The 27,921-nt window shown below is 45.7% G+C and overlaps 1 protein-coding gene across 3 annotated transcripts; it reads left to right on the top strand.

Moving 5' to 3' along the window:
* Positions 1 to 1,249: 1,249 nt before the first annotated feature.
* LAP3 (leucine aminopeptidase 3) lies at positions 1,250 to 27,840 on the top strand. Of its 3 annotated transcripts, none has more exons than XM_083458330.1 (13): positions 1,250 to 1,591; positions 9,096 to 9,211; positions 9,747 to 9,801; positions 14,481 to 14,586; positions 16,599 to 16,758; positions 18,165 to 18,329; positions 19,162 to 19,320; positions 20,612 to 20,736; positions 21,405 to 21,493; positions 22,618 to 22,720; positions 23,959 to 24,038; positions 25,507 to 25,616; positions 27,299 to 27,840. In XM_083458330.1, exons 1-13 carry the CDS (start codon positions 1,478 to 1,480, stop codon positions 27,498 to 27,500), a joined length of 1,584 nt encoding a protein of 527 aa, XP_083314456.1. In that variant the 5' UTR covers positions 1,250 to 1,477; the 3' UTR covers positions 27,501 to 27,840. The 3 variants fall into 3 exon arrangements, with proteins under 3 accessions (XP_083314456.1, XP_083314457.1, XP_083314458.1); XM_083458331.1 differs by lacking the exon at positions 1,250 to 1,591 and adding an exon at positions 1,649 to 1,745; XM_083458332.1 differs by lacking the exon at positions 1,250 to 1,591 and adding an exon at positions 4,346 to 4,472.
* The last annotated feature ends 81 nt before the right edge of the window (positions 27,841 to 27,921 follow it).

Below are 27,921 nucleotides of genomic sequence, written 5' to 3'. Positions count from 1 at the left end.
CTGCATTTGAACAAGCAGAAAATGGTGGGTTTGCAGTACGGTGTGTAATAAACAAAAATCTGCCCTTATTCCCTTATGGGGAACACAAGAGCCTTTATAGAGTCCTTTGTAGGTTCTCCATCGGTCGGAGAAAATAACAGAGGCCAACCAGAGAATATTGAGATGCAAATCAGCTAGTAAGCCTGATCTTTATTGAAACTGTTGCAACAGGGTGCTCCCCTTCACACGCAGGAAAGGAGGAGGACCCCGAACAAAGGTGTGCCCGCCCTTATATAGATATTTTAAATTGCCTGCCCTGGAGTCCAAGACCACACCCAGAAACATCATACATATATCACAGAAAGGACGGTCTACAGCAGAAATCTGAGTGCGTTGTTTATCTCCTGTCTGGCAGGTTACCTATTAATGCTTACTTGACTGGATATCCTGGGGAGCCTGGCCAGTCTTTTGTAATGACAAATACTTAGTTCCTGAGGCAGGTCACAAGCTCACCCTGTTCATACACAGACATACCCTTAAGACAGGACTTGTGAAGGAAAATACAATGGGGAGGCTTTTCCATTTTCCTTCGGCCTTGCAGAGAAATGAGGTCAATTTGGGAGGGACAAAATGGTTTCAGGACTTTTTCTGTGGGGTTTCAGACATGTGGTTTATATATGCAGTTATTAACATTTATCACACACACATATATATATATATGAGACATTAATTTTTTTATTTCAGGTGCCACACCATTTCTAGTGTGGCTGATCAGGTGTGCAATGGGCAGGAAAGGTTTGGGATTGGAGATACCTTCCTTGTGCAGATTTCGACAAATATTCACATGTCCATTTAAACTACTTGGTCATTAATCACTTGGGTACTCAACACTTGATAGTTCCTAGCTGACTGTGTGAACTGCCTTTAAGTGACGCCCAAACAAGATGCTGCAGTTTCATAAGATATATTTAAAGATGAATAAATGAGCAAAATAATTTGGATATGCAGAAGATATTAAAAATAAATTTAAGGAACAGCAAAAAGAGGGGGAAGGAAATCAAGTTCTTAAATGTCAAAATAATTGTAAAATTAGTGAAATGTATGAACTTGAAAAGTATAATTTAAAAATAATAATGCAAAAAAGGTTGATGAGAGTTAGATCAACCAACGCGCCACGAAATGGACTGGCTACTAATTGGTGCTTACTTTATTTCCCCTCTTTACGCGGAGGGAAAGTTGCCTCTTTTTATTTTTATCATCATCACGATTTATTAAATGCGTATACCGCCCTCCAGACCAAGATCTCCGGGCGGGTCACAGCAATACAGTACATAGGAATACAGAGACAAAGAGGCGCATCGGTGGAAGAGCCAGCAGCGCGCCCGGCCCAGGGGAGGCGCACGCGGAGGAATGCGCAGCCCGCGGAGCCGCTCTCTTCGAGGCGGGCCTTCCTCCTCGCTGCGGCCCCGTGATCGCTGCTGGACGGCGGGGGGTGACCATGCTGCTGGCGCCGCTGCTGGCGAGCGGGCGGCTCCTCCTGGTCCGCGGCAAGGAGCTCCGCGTCCCGGTGGCCACCTTGTCCTCGGGCGCCCGGCGCGCCAGGAAACAGCAGGTAGCGAGCCTCGGGCGCCCCGGGGAGACGCGGGGGGAGCTGGTGGGTGCCGGGGAAGGAGGGGAAAGCGGGCATGCCGGGAGCAGTAAGGGAGGGACTAAGCGAAGGGCGGAGAAGCATGGCGGAGCAACGGCTGGCTGGCGACAGGAGAAAGGTGTCGGCGCGCAACGCGGGGGTAGCGTGCGTCTTTGCGCGCGTCTTTGCGCGCTTGGGGTGGGGAAGGTCGGCTGGGGCGCGCGGTTGGTGGCGCAGCAAATGCTGGGTTTGCCCCGGTGGGGCGCCTTTGGCCTGCCCGGCATGAGAAGGAAGCGGCTTTATGGGCCAGAAACTGCGCTTCCGTGGAATCCTAGCATGGTCTAGTTGGAGGGTCATGTAGTCCAGCCCTTTGAGCTGCAAGAATTTTGCATGCCAGAAAACCGCCCTGCTTCCTATTAGTTGAATTAAATAGCTGCTCCTTCTCGCGGAAAAAAGATACTCTGCACATGCCCAAAGACACTAGGGAGGAGGTCCCATGCAATGCCTGTCCTTGGCTTGTCTTTGCATCCTCACCAGGAACCGTGGTTTGTAAGAAACTGCAGTAGTCTGTTAAGCAAGGGAGCTTCAGAGCTCACGGTTTGCAACTGGTAGGTTTTGAAATGGGCTAGAGCAGGGCTGGGGAACCTGTCACCTGCCAGGTGTTGTTAGACTAAGGATACCAGATTTTTTTCAAAAATCCGGGGACACTTTTTTTATAAAAAAGAGGGGGGGAGAGAGATATTTTTAAAAAGAAGAAGTAATATCTTCTCTTCTGTGGTCTCCTCTGTCACACGGCCTTCCTCTGGGCCCCAGCCTGCTCTCTTGGAGCGCTAGCCGCCATGGAGTAGGCACGGTCGGGCCTGGGCTTGGCCACGTGTCCTTGCCCTCCCAGTGTGCTCCTACCTCTCCTCAGTGGTGGTGGTGTGGCAAGGTTGGGGCTCCCCTCTTTTTTCTCCTTCCTCTTTCTCTCTCTTCCTTCTCCTTCTCCTCCTCCTTCTCCCTGCATCAGCTCCAGGGTTTTTACTGGCCTAGGAGCGCACTGGGCAGTCAGCCGGGTGGCTGGGCGCTCTCACTCCCGGCTCGCTTTGGGTTGTGGGGTGTGTGTGTCTGTGAGCAGTTCCCCCAGTTGACGTGCCAGGTCTTCCTGGTTCCCCCTCGGCAGCGGCAGTCTCAGCAGCCCGGAGCCAGCCTGGTAGCGCAGTTGGGTCTGGATGGCTTCAGGAGCTGCTCGCTGCCATGGTGCCCGCCATTTTGCCTTGCCAGAGGTCCCCATATGATGTGTCTTGTGCCGTTGAACCAATCACGCAACATTCATTCCCTACTAATAAATCGACAACACTTAAAATATAAATCCGGGGACATTAAATGAAATCTGGGGACATTCCGGGGACGGATTTTGTCCGGGGACAGATTTGTAAATCTGGGGACTGTCCCCAGGAAATGGGGATGATATGTTAGACTGCACCTCCCATCCCGTGATGGACGGCCACAGACAGGTTCCCCACCCCTTGAGGTGCAGTTTATTTTGAAATTTAAATCATAATTCCAGGTTCACACATAAAGACAACTTGGGATTCGGGGCAAGTAACATTGAACCCCACACCTAACTGCGTGGGAGGAAGTTAGGGTGAACTGTGCAAGTCTGCGGTCTCCATTTTGTTTCTGCGGATGGTGCCAACCTTGGTTTTAGCATTTTGTGTGAATGTGGCAACCCAAACAGAGGGTTGTATCCATTGCATATGTGGAACAATTTCTGTGAGTCCAGCAGAACTCCCCTTTATGCCCTAAGTCCCTCTGAAATGAATGGGGAAATAAGGCTCTCAATGGCTCCATGTCACAGTGGATATATATTGCTTCCATTGTGCCTCTGAATGTCAGTTACTGGGGATCATGCATGCTATTCTGCTCATTCCCGCTTTGTGGGCTTCACATAGACTGGTGTGATCCAGCTGGGCGCTTGTGTTTTTATGTTATAAAGGCCATTCAGTAGCTACGGAGGGGCTTTTGTGTCTTGGGTCTCTGTAACATGAGCAGTATCCTGTGGGTCTACTGTGTCCTTGCAGGAGCCAGAAACCTCTTGGAAATACCGTATTTTTCGCTCTGTAAGACGCACCAGACCACAAGACGCACCTAGCTTTTGGATGAGGAAATCAGGAAAAAAAATATTCTGAATCTCAGAAGCCAGAACAGCAAAAGGGATCGCTGCGCAGTGAAAGCAGCAATCCCTCTTGCTGTTCTGGGTTCTGGGATAGCTGCGCAGCCTGCATTCGCTCCATAAGGCGCACACACATTCCCCCTTACTTTTTAGGAGGGAAAAAGTGAGTCTTACAGAGCAAAAAATACGGTAATTCTGCTTGGTTTATTTCGGCCAACCTAAATTGAGATGAGCAACAAGGTACAGTCATACCTTGGGTTGAAGTAGCTTCGGGATAAGTATTTTTGGGTTGCGCAATGCAGCGACCCGGAAGTAACGGAGCACGTTACTTCCGGGTTTCGCCGCATGCGCAGATGGTCGAAATGACGGCAGACGCGGGTTGTGTTCGCTTCTGGATGCGAACGGGGTTCCGGAACGGATCCTGTTTGCATCCAGAGCTACCACAGTATATCAGAAACACAACACAAGGCTTTCGCTTGCCTGTTTTTGGAAAGGACCCAAATCTTCCCACAAACTTCCACCTCTTGGCCACGCCCAGCCTTAAAGAGCTGCGTTTATGGTTAATGAAGTGGGAAGGACCTGTTAGGAGACGTTGCAGAGGCGGGACTAAGGTTCCCTCTTCTGCTATAAAGGCTGCAGACTCTGCCGAGTGCGTAGCTTCAAATACAGCTGGCAACGGATCAACGCGGCAGTGTCATGGGTGTAAAAAAGGTGCGTGGTAAGGGGGGAATTGTGGAAAGTGTTCAGTTAGCTGGTTGATGGCATGTTTGCAGAGGGCTGGAGAGTGTGCAAACCATGTGCATTATGTCCGTGCTATTTTCCATGAATAAGAATAATAATTTATTATTTGTACCCCACCCATCTGGGTGGGTTTCCCCAGGCACTCTGGGCGGCTTCCAACAAAGATTAAAAATGTGCCTGCTTGTTTTAGATATTTTCCTGAAGCATTGCTCTTGTCAGAAAGCTGGCATTTTGTGAGCTGGCTTAGGCAGAGGTGCACTTTGATGGGCAAGGCCACCTAAAATTGTGTTTTTAAAAGTCCTCCTGGTCTCAGTGGAAGAACTACCGTATTTTTCGCTCCATAGGACGCACTTTTTCCCCTCCAAAAATGAAGGGGAAATGTGTGTGCGTCCTATGGAGCGAATGCAGGCTTTCGCTGAAGCCTGGAGAGCGAGAGGGGTCGGTGCGCATCGACCCCTCTCGCTCTCCAGGCTTCAGGAGAGCCCCAGCGCCAGCCCCACAAGGTCGGGGGACAGCGGGGAGGCGGAACGCCGCCATCCCGCTGTCTCCCGATGTGGTTTGGAGGCTGGCGGCGGGGAGAAGAGCGCTTCTCCCCGCTGCCAGCCCCTTAAGCTCCAGGGACAGCGGGGAGGCGCAGCGCGTCTTCCCACTGTCCCCGGACCTGATCCGAAGGCTGGCGGCGGGGAGAAGAGCGCTTCTCCCCGCTGCCTGCCCCGCAAGCTCCGGGGACAGCGGGGAGGCGCAGCGCGTCTTCCCGCTGTTCCCGGACCTGGTCTGAAGGCAGGCGGTGGGGAGAAGAGTGCTTCTCCCCGCTGCCTGCCTCGTAAGCTCCGGGGACAGCGGGGAGGCGCAGCGCGTCTCTCCCACCTTGCCGGCACCCAGAAGCTTGGGACGCGCCCGCACGCCCCAAGCTTCGGGATTGGCGCAGCGCTCCGCTAGCCGTGGGGGAGCCGCACGCAGCCGCGCGGTTCTCCCACGGCTAGCGGAGACCTTGCCGGCACCCAGAAGCTTGGGGCGCGCTGAGCTCCGCACGCCCCAAGCTTCGGGATTAGCGCAGCGCTCCGCTAGCCGTGGAAAAGCCGCACGACTCTCCCACGGCTAGCGGAGACCTTGCCGGCACCCAGAAGCGTGGGGCGCGCTGAGCTCCGCACGCCCCAAGCTTCGGGATTGGCGCAGCACTCCGCTAGCTGTGGGAAAGCCGCACGGCTCTCCCACAGCTAGCGGAGACCTTGCCGGCACCCAGAAGCTTGGGGCGCGCTGAGCTCTGCACGCCCCAAGCTTCGGGATTGGTGCAGCGCACCTGGGGGGGAAATAAAATTTTTTTCCTTTATTTCCCCCCCAAAAAACTAGGTGCGTCCTAAGGTCCGGTGCGCCCTATGGTGCGAAAAATACGGTAAGTTGGCACCCGAAAGTCAACTCGGGTTGAAATTGATCTAGTATTAAAAAGTGCTTAGTTGGAACAGGGTCGCGCCTTTTTATTTTTATTTAGCTTGAAAAACATTGACTCAGAGACTCTGGAGATGCAGGATACAGAATGAAGTGAAGGATGTGGAATGAGTACTGGGTAAACAGTGAAACAAGGATAAATTCTGCGTTCTGTTCTGCAAGTGCTTTCATAATTTGTGGGCGCCTTGAGTTGGTTAAACTGGATATTACATTTCACCTGTTGTTATAATTGCTCTCTATGTTTTACATACATTATAAAATGAAATAATTAAAAAAAGACAAAAAAAGAATATTGGATATTACAGGGCAGTCTCTCTTCCCTTTCCCAGTATAATGATTTATTTTATTTTTTAAGCAAAAGCAATCTGGGCAGGGGGCAAGTCTGAGCCGACGGAGAGTCTGCTTGCTTAAGCCATTTGTCTCTGTAAATTTTTCAGTCCAAGGACATGAAAAGCAGCTCAGGAAGTATGATTTTGGGGTTGTGGCTCTCCAAGCTGCTTGTCATATCTCCCCCATCCGGGACAGGGGAGAAGAGCAAGTTGAATTCAGATTTTGAGCTGAAAAATTGAGGTCTGTATCCTGCCAAGGCCATTTTGATTTCAGGAAACAAAATCGAGAGGGAGGAAAGAATAATGAAAGGACCCCTTGTAACATCTAGTTTGGACTTAGGAATGCTGCTGAGGCAAGTTGAACAGCTGAAGAGAAAAACTGGGTCAGATCAGATTATCCTTTCCCCTGTGAAGGGGGCTGGGTGGGCAAGATCCTGTCTTCTTTCCCAATGAGTGTGCCTGTCCTGAAAGGATGTCTGTGTCTATTGCTCAGTGTACATCTTCCTGAACAGCGTGAAGAGAGTGGTACAGTGGTGCCTCGCAAGACGGAAAGAATCCGTTCCGCGGGTCTTTTCGTCTTGCGGTTTTTTTGTCTTGCGAAGCAAGCCCATTGATGGAGTAGCGCTATTAGCGCTATTGGCGATTTAAGGGCTAAAAACGGCTTTTTAAGGGGTGGGGGATTAGCGGTTTTGCTGCTAAAATGCTTTTAGCAGCTTAGCGATTCAAAATAAGGGGTTTTGGAGCAAAAAAAAAAAATCAATTTTTTTCGTCATTTTTCGTCTTGCGAAGCAAGCCCATAGGGAAATTCGTCCTGCGAAGCGCCTCTGCAGACGGAAAACCCTTTCGTCTTGCGAGGCATTCGTCTTGTGGGGCACCACTGTACTTCAATTAGTTTGGATGTGTAGGTCAGTTTAGATTTGCAGATATACAGTGGTACCTGTATATACAGACGCTTCAGGTTACATACGCTTCAGGTTACAGACTCCGCTAACCCAGAAATATTACCTCAGGTTGAAAACTTTGCTTCAGGATAAGAACAGAAATCGTGCGGCGGCGGTGCGGCAGCAGCAGCGGGAGGGCCCATTAGCTAAAGTGCTGCTTCAGGTTAAGAACAGTTTCAGGTTAAGAACAGACCTCCGGAACGAATTAAGTACTTAACCCAAGGTACCACTGTATATGCCTTACCATTTCCCATCCTAAAGACTTCCATATTGCTTTACACGTTATATGCAGACTACTTGACTACTTGCAGATTAGCATGTTCATTCCAGAATAAGTTTCGCACAAAGGTAGCTTTTCAGTGGTTCATTCAGTGAAGTCGAGGTGTGTGCACAGACTGGTTTTCCAAAGCCCTTTAAGGCAAAGTGCACCATTTAAAAGTTGACAAGTGGGTTTTCCTTGCTCAATAAATAACCAAGCGGACTTTGGTATCATTCTTGTCATCATCTTCCTTGGTTTTCCCAACTGGTTCTTCCACTCATTATTTCCCCCCTCCTATACTTATCCATGAATTGCTAACTAGTTTAAACTTGTGCAGTTGCAGGCTGTGATATAGATCGCCCTTCCAGTATTTGCCATGACACAGAATATTGCTACATAAGGAACAGTCTTTAGACCCACAAGGGGAACTTGCTATAGAAACTACAGTCTGCAGTCTCTGTTTTCTGATGAATCGGGGGCATGCAGTAATAAATTAGTCAAATGGACCAATTAAAATCCATCTCCCTGATGTTACAATATCCCATTTTACATTTCCGTTGAGTTTCGTTTTGCCTGCAGGTCTTGGGTTCAACAGGAGGCAGAATGTTCTATGTCCCAATTTGTGCAATGCTCTTCTTACCTGATTTTCTCATGCTTGGCTCAATCTCAGTGCCAACCGCCTTAATTCAGCCACATGGCTACGACTTTTTCCTAATCACATCCTTCTGCTATCTGTGCTCGAATCCAAATCACACCTCCAAAGGGACAACTTCAAAGAGTTTGCCGTCAGCAAACCCCACTTGCCAAGGAACAATCCGGGGAGTGTGCTTGAAACCTTTGCAGCTCTGTTACTCCCTGCCCCACACCTGGCTGTAATTATGGCGGCCGGATGGAGCAGATGGCATTATTAGGGCAAAACTGGCTCTTGGTCCTGCATGATGGAAGTTGCCCGCCACTGTTTTGCAGTCTAGCCCTGCCTTTCTCAACCTTAGGTCTCTAGATGCCATTGTACTACAACTCCCATCATTCTTATCTACCATGGCCAATGGTCAGGGATGATGGGAGTTGTAGTTTAGGAACATCCAGGAGCCGAAGGTTGAGAAAGGCTGGTCTTAGACTGTTTTCCGAATTGCTTTGTTCTGTCTCTGGGATGGGGAGCTTGTGACTCTCTGAAAGTTGTTGGGATGCATCTCCCCTAATCACTGACCATCGCATAGCTGTCAACGTTTCCCTTTTTTAAGGGGAAGTCCCTTATTCCGAATAGGATTCCTCGCAAGTAAAGGGAAAGGTTGACAGCTATGGACCATCAGTCAGGCTGGCTAGGTCTGGGGCTGTTGATACAGCATTATAGTCCATAGGGAAGTTTTTAATGTTTGATATTTTATCGCTTTTTTTTTGTTCTGTTGGGAGCTGCCCAGAGTGGCTGGAGAAACCCAGCCAGATGGGCAGGGTATAATAATAATAATAATAATAATAATAATAATAATAATAATAATAATAATAACCAACAACAACTAAAAGCTCCTCCTTCACTCCCTGCAAACCCCTGGAAGTAATTTGCACTTGCTTTGTAGGACAGCATCTAAAAAGTAACCCTCTTTTTGTTTTCTTTTTAAAGGGCCTTGTCCTAGGACTCTTTGTCGGCAAGACAGAAGAGGGACCCGCCCAGTTTACTGAAGCAGGAGACGCTTTTGACAAAGTCGTGTCTGGGAAGCTCAGAGAGTTGCTGGCAATGTAGGTACCAAAACAGGTTCCCTTCTGTTTATTTGGCAGTCATGAAATAGCATGAGACCATCCAGGGAGAAGCAAGCCTTGTACATAGCTGAGGAGCAGGTACAGTGGTGCCTCGCAAGACGAAATTAATTTGTTCTGCGAGTCTCTTCGTCTAGCGGTTTTTTCGTCTTGCGAAGCAACCCACTTAGCGGATTAGCGCTATTAGCGGTTTAGTGGCTATTAGCGGCTATTAAAGGCTTAAGGGATTAGCGGATTAGCTGCTAAAAGGCTATTAGCGGTTTAGCGGCTTAGAAAAAGGGGGTGGGGAGCGGAAAAAAATCTCAAGACTCGCAAGACATTTTCGTCTTGCGAAGCAAGCCCATAGGGAAATTCGTCCTGCAAAGCGCATCGAAAAACGGAAAACCCTTTCGTCTAGCGGGTTTTCCGTCTTGCGAGGCATTCGTCTTGCGGGGCACCACTGTACCTGCTTACAACGTGGGATAGCTCAGTCGGAAGACCATGAGACTCTTAATCTCGTGTTTGTTTTGTGTTCTAGTTCAGGACCTCCACTGAAGAAAGGAAAAACCCGCATCTTTCATGGCTTGCATCAGGTATGGATTTACAGTTTTCTTAAGTATGTTAATCAAATTTATGCCTCCAAAGTTGTTGTTTTTAATGCATCAAATATTTCAAAGTATTTCATTGCATTCAATGAGACTTCTCAGTATCAGATTGCAGTATCAGATTGCAGATTCAGACAGCACTCCCTGACACTTTCCTATCTGAAAATTTTCGTGTTTTATATGATCTTTCGCGTGGTGTAAAAGTCACTTTTGGAATTCTAGTGGAAGCTAATGGAAGTTTAGCACTAATTTCCATGACAATTGCTTCCAGGAAAAAATCCACTTGAAACCAAGTGAACTCATATTAAGAAAGAAAAAATAAAAATCCCTTTTACTGATGAGTTTCCATTTACCTTGGTTTTGCTGTGCTCTCCGTAAGTATGAAAGGAATGGCAGTGGCTTTGGTTAAACTGCCTGTCTGCTACATGAAGAATTTGCTATGTGCACTATTTCGCTAGTTACGTGAGGCAAAAAGGTGCAGAAGTAGACACTCGGATGATTGGAGTTCAATACTTGGGTAATGCTTGCTTAAGCAAAGTATGGTGAAATAAGGAGTCGCAATGGGTGGTTGTCTACAAGCTGATCATGCAGAGAGCATGCTGAAGGCTGCCTAATCAAAATGCACATGCGCCTGGAGTTGGAGTGATGTATGCAATGTGTCCTAAAATATCATGTATCCTTAGAATGCTATGATTGGATGCTTTGAATTCTTCCTGTCTTTGAGATGGCTATAACTGCAGTTCCTGTGTGGTGTGGTGTTATTTCCAGCAGTGCTCTCACCTTTTGTAACCACAAAATAAAGTCTTTCTTGACTTAATCCTCTCTCTCTCTCTCTCTTTGGTGACTGACTTTAACCCGGAGAATTGTGGGAGTTTTGTTGTATTATTTTCCCCTGGTTTTCATGGCTAGTATCTGGGAGTTTTGTTCTATTATTCTCCTCTGGTTTTCATGGCTAGTATATTCCATATCTTTCTAACTGACTTAATTGCTTCAAGAGTTGTTGGAACTTTCAGATATTTTGATGCTAATACTGCTCACCCAACCAAAGGCTATATTATATGTACGGTTGTCCAACTCGGGAGATTAAGAACATCAGCAGGTCTCCAGTGTTTGATACTTGTCAGTAAATAAGCATGATGGTATCATTGCAGCTTTGCAATTCCAAATTCACCTTTCTTAATTTGTAATTGCATTTTTCTGCAATGATCTTCTCAGTACATTTGAAGCCCAAAGACATTTCTTAAAGATGGGGTTTCATGGCCCGCATTTGCATGTCAAAATTAGGGGGCAGTATTGAGGCACACAGTTCTTTCCTCCCATTCTCATGGTTGAACAGGGGAACAGAAGCACACCTGCCCAGGTAAGGTGGTGACTTGTGTGAAGACATGCACTGCTGTGTCATGGGTGTGAATGGAAATAAGCATGACATGGCAGTATAGCAGTCAAAAAGCCATAGCTCCACAATTCATCAGGTAAAAGGTAAAGGACTCCTGAGAGTTAAGTCCAGTTGCAAATGACTCTGGGGTTGCAGCGCTCATCTCGCTTTACTGGCCAAGGGAGCTGATATTTTGTCCACAGACAGTTTTTCCAGGTCTGTGGCCAGCATGACTAAGCTGCTTCTAGTGAAACCAGAGCAGCACATGGAAATGCTGTTTACCTTCCCACTGGAGCGGTACCTATTTATCTACTTGCACTTTTTGGCGTGCTTTTGAACTGCTAGGTTGGCAGGAGCTGGGACCGAACAACGGGAGCTCACCCCGTTGTGGGGATTCGAACCGCCGACCTTCTGATCGGCAAGCCCTAGGCTTTGTGGTTTAGACCACAGCGCCACCCGCCAATGTTTGATACTTGTCAATAAATAAGCATGATGGTATCATTCCAGATTTGGACTTCCAAATCCACCTTTCTTAATTTGTAAGTGCATTTTTCTGCAGTGATCTTCTCAGTACATTTGAAACCCAAAGACATTTCCTAAAGAGGGGGTTTCATGACCCACACTCGCAGGAGAAAATTGGGGGCAGTTTTCAGGCACACATTTCTTTCCTCCCATTCTCACGGTTGTGGTGTAAAAGGAACATTAGAAATCGAGATGGAAGCACGAGCATTGTAACCAGGGAAACTGACACAATAATCCCTGTGCTCAAAGGCACCCAAAGGTCACTATACCATATTAACACTGAGAAAGTGAAATCTCACCATTGCCTTTCCAGCAGCTATCTGTTTTTGATTCTCTGGAACCAACAGGATGCGGCCAAACTAGATAGGATTGTGGCAGGTCTGTGTGCAGAGTGGGGTTTCCTGCTGAATCCTTAAAAGGTGGCACTGAACCCAGGATGGGAAAAAGAGAATTAAAATCCCACCTTCACCCCAAACCATTTCAGGTTCAAACGGATGTGGGCAGTGGAAGAAAATAGTTCCTCCAGGCAGCCCATGCTGTGTTTTAAAATCTCCCCATCCCCACTTCATGGGGAATTAGCAGAACCTACTGATGTTCATAGGGACGCGGGTGGCGCTGTGGGTTAAACCACAGAGCCTAGGACTTGCCGATCAGAAGGTCGGCTGTTCGAATCCCCGCGACGGGGTGAGCTCCTGTTGCTCGGTCCCTGCTCCTGCCAACCTAGCAGTTCGAAAGCACAACAAAGTGCAAGTAGATAAATAGGTACCGCTGTGGCAGGAAGGTAAACGGCATTTCCGTGCGCTGCTCTGATTCGCCAGAAGTGGCTTAGTCATGCTGGCCACATGACCCGGAAGCTGTACACCGGCTCCCTCGGCCAATAAAGCGAGATGAGCGCCGCAACCCCAGAGTCGGGCATGACTGGACCTAATGGTCAGGGGTCCATTTACCTTTACCTTACTGATGTTCATAGCTAGGTGCTCTCTGAGACTACCTCAAAAGTAAGGCTTCAGACATAGTAAAGGGCTCTTGGGTGCATGTGGTGGTTCAGAGATAAGAGCAGTTGAACAGTTTATGCTGAATTGGCAAGATAGGACAATTAATGCTGAGTGAGAAAACTGGAATACTGAGATAATGAGGGTTTAAAAAAATAATGAAGAGGAACTTGGCCTGAATGTCACTGAAACCAGCGTTTATCTCTTTATTCTGAGGTGTTCTACTGCAGCTAATCAGCATTTATGAGTAACATTATTATGATGCAATCTCCTTTAGAGTGGACCTGAGGTGCTTAGAGGAGCATTGGGGAATCTGTGGCCCTCCAGAGGTTGATTCCAGCTCCTCTCAGCTACAGCTGGCATGACTAATAGTGAGGAATGATGGGAGTTGTAGTTCAGTAACAGCCGGGGGGGGGGGCACAGTCTTAAAAGTCCTGCACACATTGAAGACTAGATCTTTGGTGTGAACATAGAGCACTGCATTAAAGCTTTGGAGCGAGCGTTTTCTTGGCAGGGAATGTGTAACAGACCAGCAGGATCTGCACCGAGTTCTCCTGAAGTCATTTTTAGGAATCCTGTGCTTGGTGCTAATCTGTGCTTGGAGCCAGTGTGGTGTAGTGGTTAAGAGCGGTAGACTCGTAATCTGGTGAACCGGGTTCGATTCCCCGCTCCTCCACATGCAGCTGCTGGGTGACCTTGGGCCAGTCACACTTCTTTGAAGTCTCTCAGCCCCACTCACCTCACAGAGTGTTTGTTGTGGGGGAGGAAGGGAAAGGAGAATGTTAACCGCTTTGAGACTCCTGAAGGGGAGTGAAAGGCGGGATATCAAATCCAAACTCTTCTTCTTCTTCTTCTTTTATATATGACCCTTTGTGGTACATTTCATCGTTGGGCTTACTGTCGTACTTCTTAATCATCAAATTGGGTGGATGTGTGTGTATATAAAAACAGTTTTTATGTCCTTCCCACTATTCCTCTTCGTCATTTTTGAAAGGGGAGAATCTTGCAAAGGGTTTCATTTACTCTCATCTGTGCTGTGTCACTTCAAGAGCGCAGTGGCGCAAGTTTAAGTAAATATCTAAAGAAAGGAAGTATGCATGGGTGATTGAAAAGTTTGGAAATCATGGCTGGTGTAAGATCATGTGATGTTTGTGTGTTGGAAAAAGTTTGGATGTGAAGAGTAGATTTGAGGTTGCTTGTGATCATGTGGTATGTTATACTTTGCAGTGTCCTGAATGTCTCTTGTTTCTTACCTCTTGTGATTTCCAGTTAAATGGCTGTGTCAGATTCTTATTTTATAAAATGTGTATCTCCTTTATTCAAGGTAGTTCACCATTCAAACAACACCTAAATGATACAGATGAAAAGGAAACTTGAATTTTAAAAAGCGGTTTCTTAAATATGCTGAGTTACATTTTCTTAAAAATTAAAAAGGGAGGTGCTTTGTTGCGCTGCCTCAAAGTGGCCACCCAAAATCCAGGCCATTGACCAAATAGGCTGGCGGTGATGGAAGTTGAAGTCTAACATCTGGAAGCCTACAATTTCCTCCATCTCATCTCCAGGGACGGACTCTTAAGACGTTTAGGTCCCCGTGGAGCCTTAAATATAAGCTTCCCTTGATTTCAGTTGAGCTTCTGCAAGGGAACATTAGTGTATTCTGGCACGCTAATAATGAAGAAGCAACACAAACATATTTCAAAGTATTCTTCATAATTACAGGGTGTTGTTGGTTTTCCTGAAAGGATTAAATAAGTTTCTTTGCTGTTGGATTCCTGCAGGACTTTTCAAGCGTAGTTGTTGTTGGCCTGGGCAAGAAGGCGGTCGGAGTGAATGACCAAGAAAACTGGAACGAAGACAAAGAAAACATACGGGCAGCTGTTGCAGGTTAACTTTTTTCTTTTCTGTAATCTATTAAATGGGACATACTGCATTCTGAGGATACTTGCTGGTTTCAGAGCTAGTGGCTCTTAGAGCTAGTCACCCAGGCTGCACTCCTGTACCTACTTGTTGTTGTTGTTTAGTCGCTTAGTCGTGTCCGACTCTTTGTGACCCCATGGACCAGAGCACGCCAGGCACTCCTGTCTTCCACTGCCTCCCGCAGTTTGGTCAAACTCATGCTGGTAGCTTCGAGAACACTGTCCAACCATCTCGTCCTCTGTCGTCCCCTTCTCCTTGCGCCCTCCATCTTTCCCAACATCAGGGTCTTTTCCAGGGAGTCTCCTCTTCTCACGAGGTGGCCAAAGTATTGGAGCCTCAGCTTCAGGATCTGTCCTTCCAGTGAGCACTCAGGGCTGATTTCCTTAAGAATGGATAGGTTTGATCTTCTTGCAGTCCATGGGACTCTCAAGAGTCTCCTCCAGCACCATAATTCAGAAGCATCCATTCTTCAACAATCAGCCTTCTTTATGGCCCAGCTCTCACTTCCATACATCACTACTGGGAAAACCATAGCTTTAACTATACGGACCTTTGTTGGCAAGGTGATGTCTCTGCTTTTTACCTACTTACCCAAGGGTAAGTCCAAAAGATTTCAGTAGGAATTACTTCTGGGTAGATGTGGTTAGGCCTGTGCTGCAAATCAAACTGCTCTCAGGCATTGCATGCAGATGCGGCTTTTTAAAATGCCAAATAAGCATTTTAAATAAGGTACTAATAATGCCATAAGCTCAAAATAATGGCTGCAGACTTTGGCCTGTTGTAACTGCTCAGTCATCACTGCGCCGCAGGCCAATTGTGGGTGAGGCACTCTCTCGCTCTTGCTGAATTGCCTGCAGGTAGAAGTTGCTTGATAAATATATCCGAAGTGCACTAATGGGCCATATATTAATAAACCAGCTTCTCCTTTGAGTTGTCTTAACTGGTGACATGAACTTTACCAAGTTGATTTGTAATACCGGATAGACGGAGCCTGATTAAATTTAAAAAATCTGCCCGTTCCCTTCCTTTCTCTTTCCCCCACCCCCCTCCAGTTCTTAATGTTGCAAACATGTATATTATTATTCAGTTTGGAATAAAAAATGTAAGCAATAACAAAACAAATGAAGAAAGAAAGAAAAATAAGAATTTAACAAAAATAATTTATTATAGAATGGAAGCGGGGAAAGGTAGAAAGAAATACAGTGGTACCTCGGGTTACATATGCTTCAGGTTACACACTCCACTAAGCCAAAAATAGTGCTTCAGGTTAAGAACTTTGCTTCAGGATAAGAACAGAAATCGGGCTCCGGCGGCACGGTGGCAGCAGGAGGCCCCATTAGCTAAAGTGGTGCTTCAGGTTAAGAAGAGTTTCAGGTTAAGTACGGACCTCCGGAACAAATTAAGTTCTTAACCCAAGGTACCACTGTATACAGAAGTTGAATTGCTGTGGAGGGAGGTAGAGGGTGGGTGATGGGTTTTATAATTAAGTGTATAATTATGCAGCTGTTGTAATTTAGATACTATATTTTATGTGAGGGACACATTGGGAATTTTGGTTATTATGTATATACAGTGGTGCCCCGCAAGACGAATGCCTCGCAAGACGGAAAACCCGCTAGACGAAAGGGTTTTCCGTTTTGGAGGTGCAGGACAAATTTCTCTATGGGCTTGCTTCGCAAGACGAAAATGTCTTGCGATTCCTGGGGGGTTTTTTTCGCTCCCCAACCCCTTTTTCTAAGGCACTAAGCTGCTAATAGCCTTTTAGCAGCTATTCCGCTAATCCCTTAAGCCTTTAATAGCCGCTAATAGCTGCTAAACCGCTAATAGTGCTAATCCGCTAATGGGCTTGCTTCGCAAGACGAAGAAACCGCTAGACGAAGAGACTCACAGAACGGATTCTTTTCGTCTTGCGAGGCACCACTGTATGTTAAGCTTCAATAAAGATCTTTGAAAATTAAAAAATATATATTATTTTTCAGCTGGATGCAGGCAGGTTCAGGACTTGGAGGTCCCTTGTGTGGAAGTCGACCCTTGTGGCGACGCTCAGGCTGCGGCGGAAGGAGCTGCCCTAGGACTCTATGAATACGATGAACTGAAGCAAAAAAAGAAGCCTGTGGTGGACGTTCAGCTCTACGGGAGGTGATTGGCTGAGAAATAACATTTGTATGGTTCTGGGATCAACGTGCTTGCTCCTCTTTCCCTTAAAAAGGGGTCACCACATGCTGAAAGAATAAGTAAAGGGGGCTTGGGGGGGGGGGAGAGACATGGATTAGCCGCATCCACTGTTGGTGATGTCCACAGCGGCCATGCCGCCTCCCCCAGTATGTGGGTTCTGTGTGTGTTGACAAAGAGGCAACCATTCCCAGTCAGGCTGGCTTCTACATAAAGGAGTTGTATGTGCCTATATTGGCATACTTATGGGCCCTCATCACATGCCAGCTTAAATCAGGGGGCACTGTGGGTGTTGCTGGTTGACACATTCTTTCATTGCATGGAGGGTGTAATCTGAACACCCTTTTTGAGTTCAAAAACATAATGCACGGGTCTTATTTGCAAAGACTTCCTTTTTATAGGAAGGTGAGGCGTAGATAGGGGACACGGGTGGCGCTGTGGTCTAAACCACAGAGCCTAGGACTTGCCGATCAGAAGGTTGGCGGTTTGAATACCCGCAATGGGGTGAGCTCCCGTTGCTCGGTCCCAGCTCCTGCCCACCTAGCAGTTCGAAAGCACGTCAAAGTGCAAGTAGATAAATAGGCACCGCTCCGGCGGGAAGGTAAACGGCGTTTCCTTGCACTCTTCTGGTTCGCAAGAAGCGGCTTAGTCATACTGGCCACATGACCCAGAAGCTGTCTGCGGACAAATGCCAATAGAGTGAGATGAGCGCCGCAACCCCAGAGTCGTTTGCAACTGGATTTAACTGTCAGAGGTCCTTTACCTTTATCTTTTAAGGCCTAGATAAAGTAAGGTACTCTTTAATGAGATCTGTATGAGAAGTGAGAATCAAACCTTCCAAATGAAAATGAACTAAGTCCTCTTCAAGTGCCAGCATTGTCTATATTGGGGTAGTGGCTGACATACAACTGGTACTAAATAACCGTTAGATTTAGACTCGGGAAGCGTGGCTTACTGATTTTGGTCAGGCATTTGCTACATTTGAATATGGTGCTTAGTTTTAATGGCCTACATAGCTTGGTGTCTGGGTATTGGAAGAAATGCCTGTTCCCACTTAAACTCTGATCATCTTTGAAGGCTGTTCTCTAGGTCCCTCTGCCATCTGATGAGGGTGGGTGGTTGTCTCTGCCTAGTGAAGCCCTCATGTCTCTTTGGCACCAGACAATTTATTTCTACCTTTCCCAAGCCTTTCAAATTTCGAGAGTAAGGTTTTGATGTTGATGTTTGCGGTTTTGTTGCCCATGTTCATCTGGTCAGCCAGCTTAAAATCCTACAGTTCTGCAATGTTTGCCAGTAGAAGGAGAGTCACTGATTTATGGCATTTCAATTCTGTGATGATATTTTATTGATTATCCTCCTGTATTCCTGTTTAGCGATGGAGCTGAGGCCTGGCGGAAAGGCCTTATCTATGCCAAGGGACAGAACTTGGCCAGATCCCTTATGGAAGGTCCAGCCAACCACATCACGCCTACCCGATTTGCTGAAATTATTGAAAAGAAACTTAAAAGTGTCAGTAGCGATGCAACTGTCCATATAAGGTGAGTTCAGTTGAAATAATTCTCTCACAATGGCATTGAGTGAGAACTCTTAGATTTGTGCCTGCTTTCAGTTGCCTGCTGTGAGCAAGTGATGGGTCAGCGCTGCTTCACAGACCTCGCCTTGGGTTATCTTTGCTGGTAGCACTAGGGAATTGGCGTGTATTGGTCCTCCATTGGAAAAGGATAAATTTCCTCACTTCAGCTACAGTAGTCCAAAAAAGTTTGATGCAATGTGTCAAACCACTGGGACCTGATAACTGTTGTCAGGTTATCATTTTAAGCTAAAAAAACCCACAAATACTGCAGCAATTAAAATCCACCAACCTTCCAACTGCTATGAAGTCTTATGTAAATACATCTTCCTCTGCTTTTTGCTGTCTGGAAAGTCCTGGCTTTCAGTTCAGTTTTGGTGGTTCACCCAATCAAACCAGAATTTATGGGACTGGTCCTTACTAAATTGGCTCTGGCTGGTTTGCCAGAAACTTCAAAAGGCAACTGCCCATGTTACTTTTCCATCTATGTTTCTTCCCCTGCCTCTTGCTTGCTTATACAGAGAAGCTGCCTTTTTTCATATACAGAACAGAACTGTATCCATCACCAGCTTCATTTAAAGAGAAGGCTGTTTTGGTTTAACGTTTGTGGTCAAAAACCGCAGGAAAATCACTTTTAAAATGCCTTATAAACAGAATAGAGCAAAAGGTTAAGTTAGGTGTTTTGCTTTGTAATTGCTCTATAATTTGGGGGGGGGGGATACTGCTTTGCAGATAGATTGAGACTCTGCAGTTAAGTGTCTGCCCTTTTGCAAACTGGGGATGGTTTTCCATTGTTCCAGGGATAAGTCCTGGATAGAAAAACATGAGATGGGGTCCTTCTTGAGTGTTGCCAAAGGCTCTGATGAACCACCCGTCTTTTTGGAGCTCCACTATAAGGGAAGCTGTGATGCCAATGAACCTCCACTGGTGTTTGTTGGGAAAGGAATTACTTTTGATAGGTAAGTATTGTGCATACCTTGGAAGCAAAATCTGAAAATCCAGTCAGGTGTTATCTTCAGTCAACAAGTAAAAGAAGCAAACAGAGAACTGCCTTTTCTCCAAAGTACACATATTTCAGTTAGAGCTGTTGATTTATTCGCAGGGTTACTGGGTGATTAACCATCTTTAATGATTAATCAGTTAGGTGATTCAACATTACTTTGACCCAGTATTGGAAAAACTAATCATCCAATAGTTAGCATAGATGTTGGTTTTATTTATTAAAATTATATCCCCATTCACACATGTTAATCGCTCAACCTGAAGCGATGACCTGCATGTGTGAAGACAGAATTGTTTGTATCGCCTGGAAATCAGTTCTTTGTGTACTGCTCTGTGAACATCTGGCTTTTGTTGTATAGTTGAACGCAGGCAGTTATCTAGTATCTGCTTCCAGATTTTTCCTGCCAAGTTTGTGGGCTCCATAGCACAGTGGGTAGCAGTAATCTGTGCCCTCGTGTAAGGCTCTTGGATACAGTAGAGGCATCTGCCAATAGAAGGTGGGAGTTGGAGTTTATTATCGTATTTTTCGCTCTATGGGACGCACCCGACCATAGGACGCACCTTGTTTTAGAGGGGGAGAACAAGAAAAAAAATTCTCCCCCTCTCTGCGCAGCGCCCCTTCAGCGAAGCGGCAGGAGAAACGGAGCCCCTTCCATTTCTCCTCCCGCTTGGCTGAAGGGGTGCTGCGCTTTAGCTGAAGGGGCACCTACCCTTCAGCGAAGGCAACCCGAAACCTCCGGAGCGCGGCGGGAGCTCCCACTGCACTCTGGAGGCTTCAGGCGGTTATCTGGAGAGCGAGAGCAAAAGGAACCTGAAGCCTCTGGAGTGCAGCAGGAGCGCTCCCACTGCACTTCGGACACTTCGCGTTGCTATCGCTGAAGCCAAGGAGTCTGCATTTGCTCCATAAGACACACACACATTTCCCCTTAATTTTTGGAGGGGGGAATGTGCGTCTTATAGAGCGAAAAATACGCTAATTCCTGTCCTCTTTGTGACACCCCCCCCCTCCTTCCCTTCACAGATGCCTCTGCTGGATTTGTAAATGGAGGGACACAGCTGCACACAACACAATTCCATGTTTTCCCTGGGTGCGCCTTTTTAGAAAGGGGAAAACGGTCATTTTCTAGCAAAGGTATATTTTGGGAAGATGTGGGAAGGGAGGTGTTGGTAGTTGCAGCCGTTTGCATTCAGAAACCGGAGCCTTCTGTTCACACCTGGTTGTGGTAATCTGTGACCGCTTTTCTCCAGTGGCGGCATTTCCATTAAGCCGTCTGCCAACATGGATGCCATGAGAGCCGATATGGGAGGAGCAGCCACCATCTGCTCTGCCATTGTGACAGCTGCGGAACTGAAGTTGCCCATTAATTTAATCGGTAAGTGGAATAGGAGGGGGGGACGGGATGCGTAAAAGGAGCCAGGCACAGAAAGACCCGTGGGGGTATTTGTGGCAATTGCCGCCCGCGCCTGTGCACAATGGCGCCTCTCCCAACAACCCGTTTTGACCTCTGGAACATGTTATGGTCGCAAATAGAGGTTCCACTGTAGTAGAAAAGGTTTCATCAAAGCTTTGAGGTAAACCTTCAAAACAGGATTAAAGGTAAAGGGATCCCTGACCATTAGGTCTAGTCGTGACCGACTCCGGGGTTGCGGCGTTCATCCCGCTTTATTGGCCGAGGGAGCCGGTGTACAGCTTCCGGGTCATGTGGCCAGCATGACTAAGCCACTTCTGGCAAACCAGAGCAGCGCACGGAAACGCTGTTTACCTTCCCGCCGGAGCGGTACCTATTTATCTACTTGCACTTGATGTGCTTTCAAACTGCTAGGTTGGCAGGAGCAGGGACCGAGCAACGGGAGCTCACCCCGTCGCAGGGATTCGAACCGCCACCCTTCTGATCGGCAAGTCCTAGGCTCTGTGGTTTAACCCACAGTGCCACCCGCGTCCCTTCAAAACAGCATTACTAAGCTTTTAAAAACAAACACCAAATAATGTCGGAGTGTGATGTCAAATTGCAACAGCAGTTCATTTCCCCCCCAATCTCAGGCTTGACACCCCTTTGTGAAAACATGCCCAGTGGGAAGGCAAACAAGCCTGGAGATGTCGTGAAGGCCATGAATGGGAAAACAATTCAGGTATGTTTTTAAGATGCTTGTGTAAGCAAAGGAGGTTTGAGCTGCGTTTTGGACCGGTGGTATCACATTAAGCTGAGCGAGACAATTAGTTTTTAATGCTCTCTTGTGCATTAAAAATTCAGCCCTTCGTGCAGCTGGAACTAGAGCAACAAGGAATGGGCTGGTTCCGACCCTTTCTCTCTGATGTTTTGGATTTCGTTTTAAAATTAGCAGTGAGTTTTTAGCTCAAGGGGATGCTGTAGAAGCAGCTGCACCCAATCACATGCAGTCTAAATTGCCTCGGTCCCCATTGTGCCACCTCATTTTGCTTCCTAGGGCCCATGCTAGGAGCCCTTAGGCTCTCCATTCACAGTGTGAGTGGAAAACAATACTGGCGCTGGCCAACTTTATAGGGCCGCTGTCAGATTGCTAAGAGAGTATGTGTAAGGAGTCTTGAACGCTATAAAGGGCTATTGAAATGCTAAGCTATTGGCTGGTTAATTAATTTTTTATGGCATATATTACTTTTAATTAAATCATCAAAACCAGAGGCCTTCTTATTGGGAATCACAGGATCAGATATTCCTCTGAAGGCGAAATATATTTTTCTATATGCTACCGTTGCCGCGAGAATTTTAATTGCGAGTAATTGGAAAAGGGACAAAACCCCTTCGAGGTCAGAATGGCTAGAGGAACTAGTAGAGTATGCAGAATTAGCCAAGTTTACTGAAAGAATGAAAGATAAAAGTCCAAACAAGTATTTATTACAAAATGGGAACCTCTTAAAAACATAAAACAACTGTTGGAAGTGTAAACTCGGTCGCTTCTTTTGAATAACCTCTGTAGTTGTACTAAGTAAGAAATATACAGGAGAAATGATATTTTACTGTAAAATGAATAGATAGGTTTATGCAAAAAGTTAGTAAACTATAAATGAAGTATGGAGAAGACTATGTATGAGAAGTCTATGAATTACACGAAGATTTATTGTCAATTATATAAATTTATCTTTTTTGGTTAATGGTGTAATTTGTAACAAAGGACGGAAATACTCTCTTTTTTGTATTTTGTTGTTTTGTAAGCACAAATAAAGCAAAAAAAATAAATCATTCTCTTATTTTGGGGGGCGTTCCTCATCTTGAAAGGTTGACAACACAGATGCAGAAGGAAGGTTGGTTCTGGCGGATGCCCTTTGCTACGCACACAGTTTTAATCCACGAGCCATTGTAGATGCTGCTACATTAACAGGTACCTATTTTTTTTTATTTCTTTGAAGTTTCTGGCTTCCACATTCAACTCCAGATGCGGAATAGCATTGGGATGGTCCTCAGGCTGTGCTAAACTATACATGTATGGTTTCAGCAAGCATGAAGTGTCCGTCACCCGAGCCTCTTCTGGGGAGGATAAAGCTTAAACACAATGCAGAATTCCTCCAAAATAGACCAGAGGTAATTGTACTTCATCCAGCAGAGCTTTTACTGCTGCTGAAGGCAAATGAACATAGTGGTCACAAATACAGTACATTCAGGATTGGCACGGTCCATAAAAAAATCCAGTTGCAGCACTTAGAATGAAACTTAACAATACTTATAACAAGACTAAACCTTAGGACTACAGCACACCAGAACAAAGAGATAGAAAGAGAAAGTGAGTGAAACCCATGCTCCTTCTGGCCTGATTATTATACAGTAGTACCTCGGGTTGCATATGCTTCAGGTTACAGACGCTTCAGGTTACACACTCCGCTAACCCAGAAATAGTACCTTGGGTTAAGAACTTTGCTTCAGGATGAGAACAGAAATCGGGCTCCAGCGGCAGCAGGAGGCCCCATTAGCTAAAGTGGTGCTTCAGGTTAAGAACAGTTTCAGGTTAAGAATGGACCTCCAGAACGAATTAAGTACTTGACCCGAGGTACCACTGTAGTCAGCATGATCTTGTCAGAAAGATAACAGAACCAGTTTAAAGCAGCTGTACTCAGCTTCCCAGAAGAAATAACCCAAACAAAAAGCTTCTGCCTGTTTCTTTCACACTTTCTGTAGCCCTCTTGAATCAAGTACAATGAGAAGCACATCAGATCAGTACGAAGAAATGCAAACTGACAGTATCAGGCTCACATGCTCTGCTCTTCTCCCATGTAGACAAGAGGATTTATGCCAAGTTGACTTTCTTCAACAAATCTTGACTTAGCATTACTCGCAGACCAAGAATCCTGATTTAAAACAAAGGTTACTTAAACAAGCCAAGATTACAACCCATAATTTAGCGTGTTTGCAACTAAGCATTATTTGCTTTGAACTAGACTGTAGATAGGAATGCATTGCATCTTCAGGAACAAACCAAAGTCTGACACAATCCCGCGTATAAATATGTAAGATTATGCCTTCTGTAGGTCATAGAAATGTGTTTGGAAGCAGAGAGCAAAAGAGATTGTTGTAACTCCCTATGAAATGATGGGTTAATAACTTGATCTGTATAATATTGTATAGGTGCCATGGATATCGCACTAGGATCTGCAGCTACTGGGGTTTTCACCAATTCACACCAGCTGTGGAACTATCTGTATGAGGTATGTTTGCAGCACAGATAAACAGATGCGAAGATGGCTACTAACTTAAAGGGCTTTAAAGAAAGGACCGGTGTTAAAACTTGGGTCTGCAGCTGTTGTTGGACTACAACTCCCATCATCTCTAGCTATCAGGACCAGCGGTCAGGGATGATGGGAGTTGTGGTCCAACAGCAGCTGAAGGCCCAAGTTTGAGAAGAAACACTGGATTAGACCAATATTATTGGGAGCCTGTCAACAACTGTTAGCCACAAAAGCTGAAAAAATGGAACCTCCTGTTTGGAAGGTTACAAACCTCTTGTGAACTAGGTGTTGAGAGCAAGCTCCCAGCTTGTTTTAGCCATTCCCAGAGTGTTGTGCTAGATTAATCTTTTCCCCCCGTTACGTTTTACTAAGTTTCAACATTTTAAACATAAACAATCAAAACACAATTTTGTCTTTTCTGTTACGTTTATTGACTTCCCACCCCATTTTCCATGGAGTTTTGTTTCTTTCCTTCGGCTACACACTATCTTCTTTCAACTAATTCATAACCACAATTTTATAATCTAATTACTTCTGTTGCGTATATCTCAAACATGCGTATATCTCAATCATACTATATTTCTTTAAATAGTCCAAAAAAAGGCATCCATTCTTCCACAAGGCACTCAATATTAGATTCTCTTAATTTTGCTGTTAATTTTGCCAGTTCTGCTTAGTCTATTATCTTACTTATCCATTCTTCTTTGCTTGGAACTTCTTCCTTCCATTTTGTGCTAGATTAATCTTTTGCCTGATGCACAAGGCCATTCTAAAATGCCATGCAAGAACTTTTAATTTTGAAACATAGTTATATCGCACTATAATATTAATTACAGTTTTTAAGGATGTTTTGATACCATGCTCAGGTCTCTTTGATCCTGTCTCATTCATTGATGTCGGGGAGAAAATGGCAGTTAAAATCACTTTTAAATGTTGCTAAAAGTGTTTCTGTTTTTGCTGATGATTTTAATATTTCATTGTAAACTGCTTAGGTTTCATTACAACCAAGTACAGTGTTGCCTCGCAAGACGAAATTAATTCGTTCCGTGAGTCTCTTCGTCTAGCGGTTTTTTCGTCTTGCGAAGCAACCCTATTAGCGGATTAGCGCTATTAGCGGTTTAGCGGCTATTAGCGGCTATTAAAGGCTTAAGGGATTAGCGGATTAGCTGCTAAAAGGCTATTAGCAGTTTAGCGGCTTAGAAAAAGGGGGTGAGGAGCGAAAAAAAATCTCAAGACTCGCAAGACATTTTCGTCTTGCGAAGCAAGCCCATAGGGAAATTCGTCCTGCGAAGCGCATCGAAAAACGGAAAACCCTTTCGTCTAGCGGGTTTTCCGTCTTGCGAGGCATTCATCTTGCGGGGCACCACTGTAAGTGGTTTATGAACTTAAAGTGAAACAATTTTCATGCTACTGACTTCCTTTACTCACAATGCATTTACATTTGTAGGCTAGCATCTTGACAGGAGACCGTGTTTGGAGGATGCCTCTCTTTGAACATTATACAAAACAGATGACGGATTGTCAGCTTGCGGACATCAACAACCTTGGAAAATACAGGTAAAGGTAAAGGGACCCCTGACCATTAGGTCCAGTCGTGGATGACTCTGGGGTTGCTGCGCTCACCTTGCTTTATTGGCTGAGGGAGCTGGTGTACAGCTGGTCATGTGGCCAGCATGACTAAGCCGCTTCTGGCAAACCAGAGCAGGGCACGGAAATGCCGTTTACCTTCCCGCTGGAGCGGTACCTATTTATCTACTTGCACTTTGACGTGCTTTCGAACTGCTAGGTTGGCAGGAGTTGGGACTGAGCAACGGGAGCTCACTCTGTCGCGGGGATTTGAACCGCCGACCTTCTGATCAGCAAGCCCTAGGCTCTGTGGTTTAGACCACAGTGCCACCCGCGTATGAAATATAGTCATCCAGTGTTGTTGCTGCTCCTACATTTAAACCACTCTTGCCAGTGCATACAAGAAAAAGAGGAAGTGCATAAGGAGATGACTCTCTGGCTGACCTTCTATTCCACAGGTGAGGAACCTGTGGCTCTTCGAATGTTGGACTCCCAAATTCCAACATCGCCAGCCAAACATGACCCATGATCAGGATTGATGGGAGTTGTGCTCCAACAACATGTGAAGGGCCACCAGATCCCCATGCTTGTTTTATTCCTGCCTAGCCTGGGGGGAGAGTAAAAACTCCGACTGGGTCACAGTTCATGTAGGAATGAATTGGTGAGCAGAGGCAATGCAGCTGACCCCTTTGGAATTTGCTCAGTATGAGAAGAAATGTCACTACAGTGGTACCTCTGGTTGTGGACACGATCCGTTCCGGGGTGCCATTCGCACCCAAAAAAGTCCGTAACCAGAGCGGCGCTTCTGCGCATGTGCGAAGCAAGATAGAGCGCTTCTGCGCATGCGCGAACAGCACAGAATGCTTCTGCGCATGCGCACTTGGCAAAACCCGGAAGTAAACACTTCTGGGTTTGCTGCGTTCTTAACCCAAAAATATGTAACACGAAGCGTTCGCAAGAAGAAGTATGACTTTACACACCAGACCAGAGTTAAGGAAGCTAACAATGGTTTGAAGTGATACCTGAATTGAAAAAGGCTATACAGTCGTATCTTGGTTGCCGAACGCCTTGGAACTCGTACGTTTCGGCTCCCAAACGATCGAAAACCGGAAGTGAGTGTTCTGGATTAAAACAATTTTTGGAAGCCGAAAGTCTGATGAGGTTTCCGATTGGCTGCAGGAGCTTCCTGCAGCCAATCAGAAGCCGTGCTTTGGTCTCCGAACATTTTGGAAGTTGAATGGACTTCCGGAACGGATTCCATTTGACTTCCAAGGTACAACTGTAACTTGCAATCAGCTAAGATTTATTTAAAAAAGATGTTTGAGGTGGGTTTGTAAATCATGGCTTGTGGTAACTATGACCTGGCATCGTGATAAACCATAGTTACGGCTATTAACTCTGCTTTCGGAGGCTACTGTACCATGAAGATGAGAGTGTACTTACAAATTTGAGTGCTGAGAGGAGAAAATGAAAGCAGGCAAACCAGTTTTTCTTTTGCACTTTTGGAAGCACAAGTTATGGTTTGAATTTGAAACTATTGCTGGTGCAAACCATGGTTTGATATGTCTTAATTGAGCCTCCTTGGTGCTGTACAGTTTGGTTTATAATTCTTTACTCCTGTAAGTAAACAGATAAAAGTAATCCACTCATATTTTATGTTTCTTTCCCATTAGGTCTGGTGGCGCATGTACAGCTGCGGCATTCCTGAAAGAATTTGTGACTGCCCCTCATTGGGCTCACCTCGATATTGCAGGTGTGATGGGAAATAAAGATGAGATTCCTTACCTCCGTAAGGGCATGGCAGGACGGCCCACAAGGACTCTAGTAGAGTTTGTTGCTCGACTGAGTCAAGACAAGCAGGCATTCAGAAAATAGTTAGATGTGCAATTATAGAACCTCCCAGCCTTAAAAATCAGTTTGAGTTAATTTCAAAACTGCTGAAGAAGTGTGTATTAATTAAACAGAAAGGAAAAGGAAAATATCCATGACATGGATTTTTCAGCGTATTTCTAAATGCAGTGATGAACTGTAAATTTATTTTGTTAAAAAAAAACCTTACTGAGCAAGGATCTCTTATACTTCCCTTTTTTATGATGAACAGACATATGAATATTCTGTTCAGACATTTAATATTGAAGGAGAGATCACTTTGAACTATCATGTCTTGCAACTTGAATGGAAACTAAAATTGTCACAATAAATATCTATTTGAAAACGTCTTGTTCATACATTGGGAAGTGGGTTTTGGGGACGATGCATTTATAGGTGTTATATAATACGTGGGGGGTGGGGAGGA

This window comes from Podarcis tiliguerta (assembly GCF_965153285.1).
Source record: "Podarcis tiliguerta genome assembly, chromosome: 9".
Taxonomy (NCBI): domain Eukaryota; kingdom Metazoa; phylum Chordata; class Lepidosauria; order Squamata; family Lacertidae; genus Podarcis; species Podarcis tiliguerta.
This window is presented reverse-complemented; position numbering and strand designations above follow the sequence as displayed.

Coding starts and splice junctions, on each gene's coding strand:
- LAP3 (XM_083458330.1), top strand. CDS start 1,478: ATGCTGCTGGCGCCGCTGCTGGCGAGCGGGCGGCTCCTCCTGGTCCGC. Junction 9,802..14,480: donor TCTTTCATGGCTTGCATCAG/GTATGGATTTAC, acceptor GGATTCCTGCAG/GACTTTTCAAGCGTAGTTGT. Junction 19,321..20,611: donor AAAGGAATTACTTTTGATAG/GTAAGTATTGTG, acceptor GCTTTTCTCCAG/TGGCGGCATTTCCATTAAGC.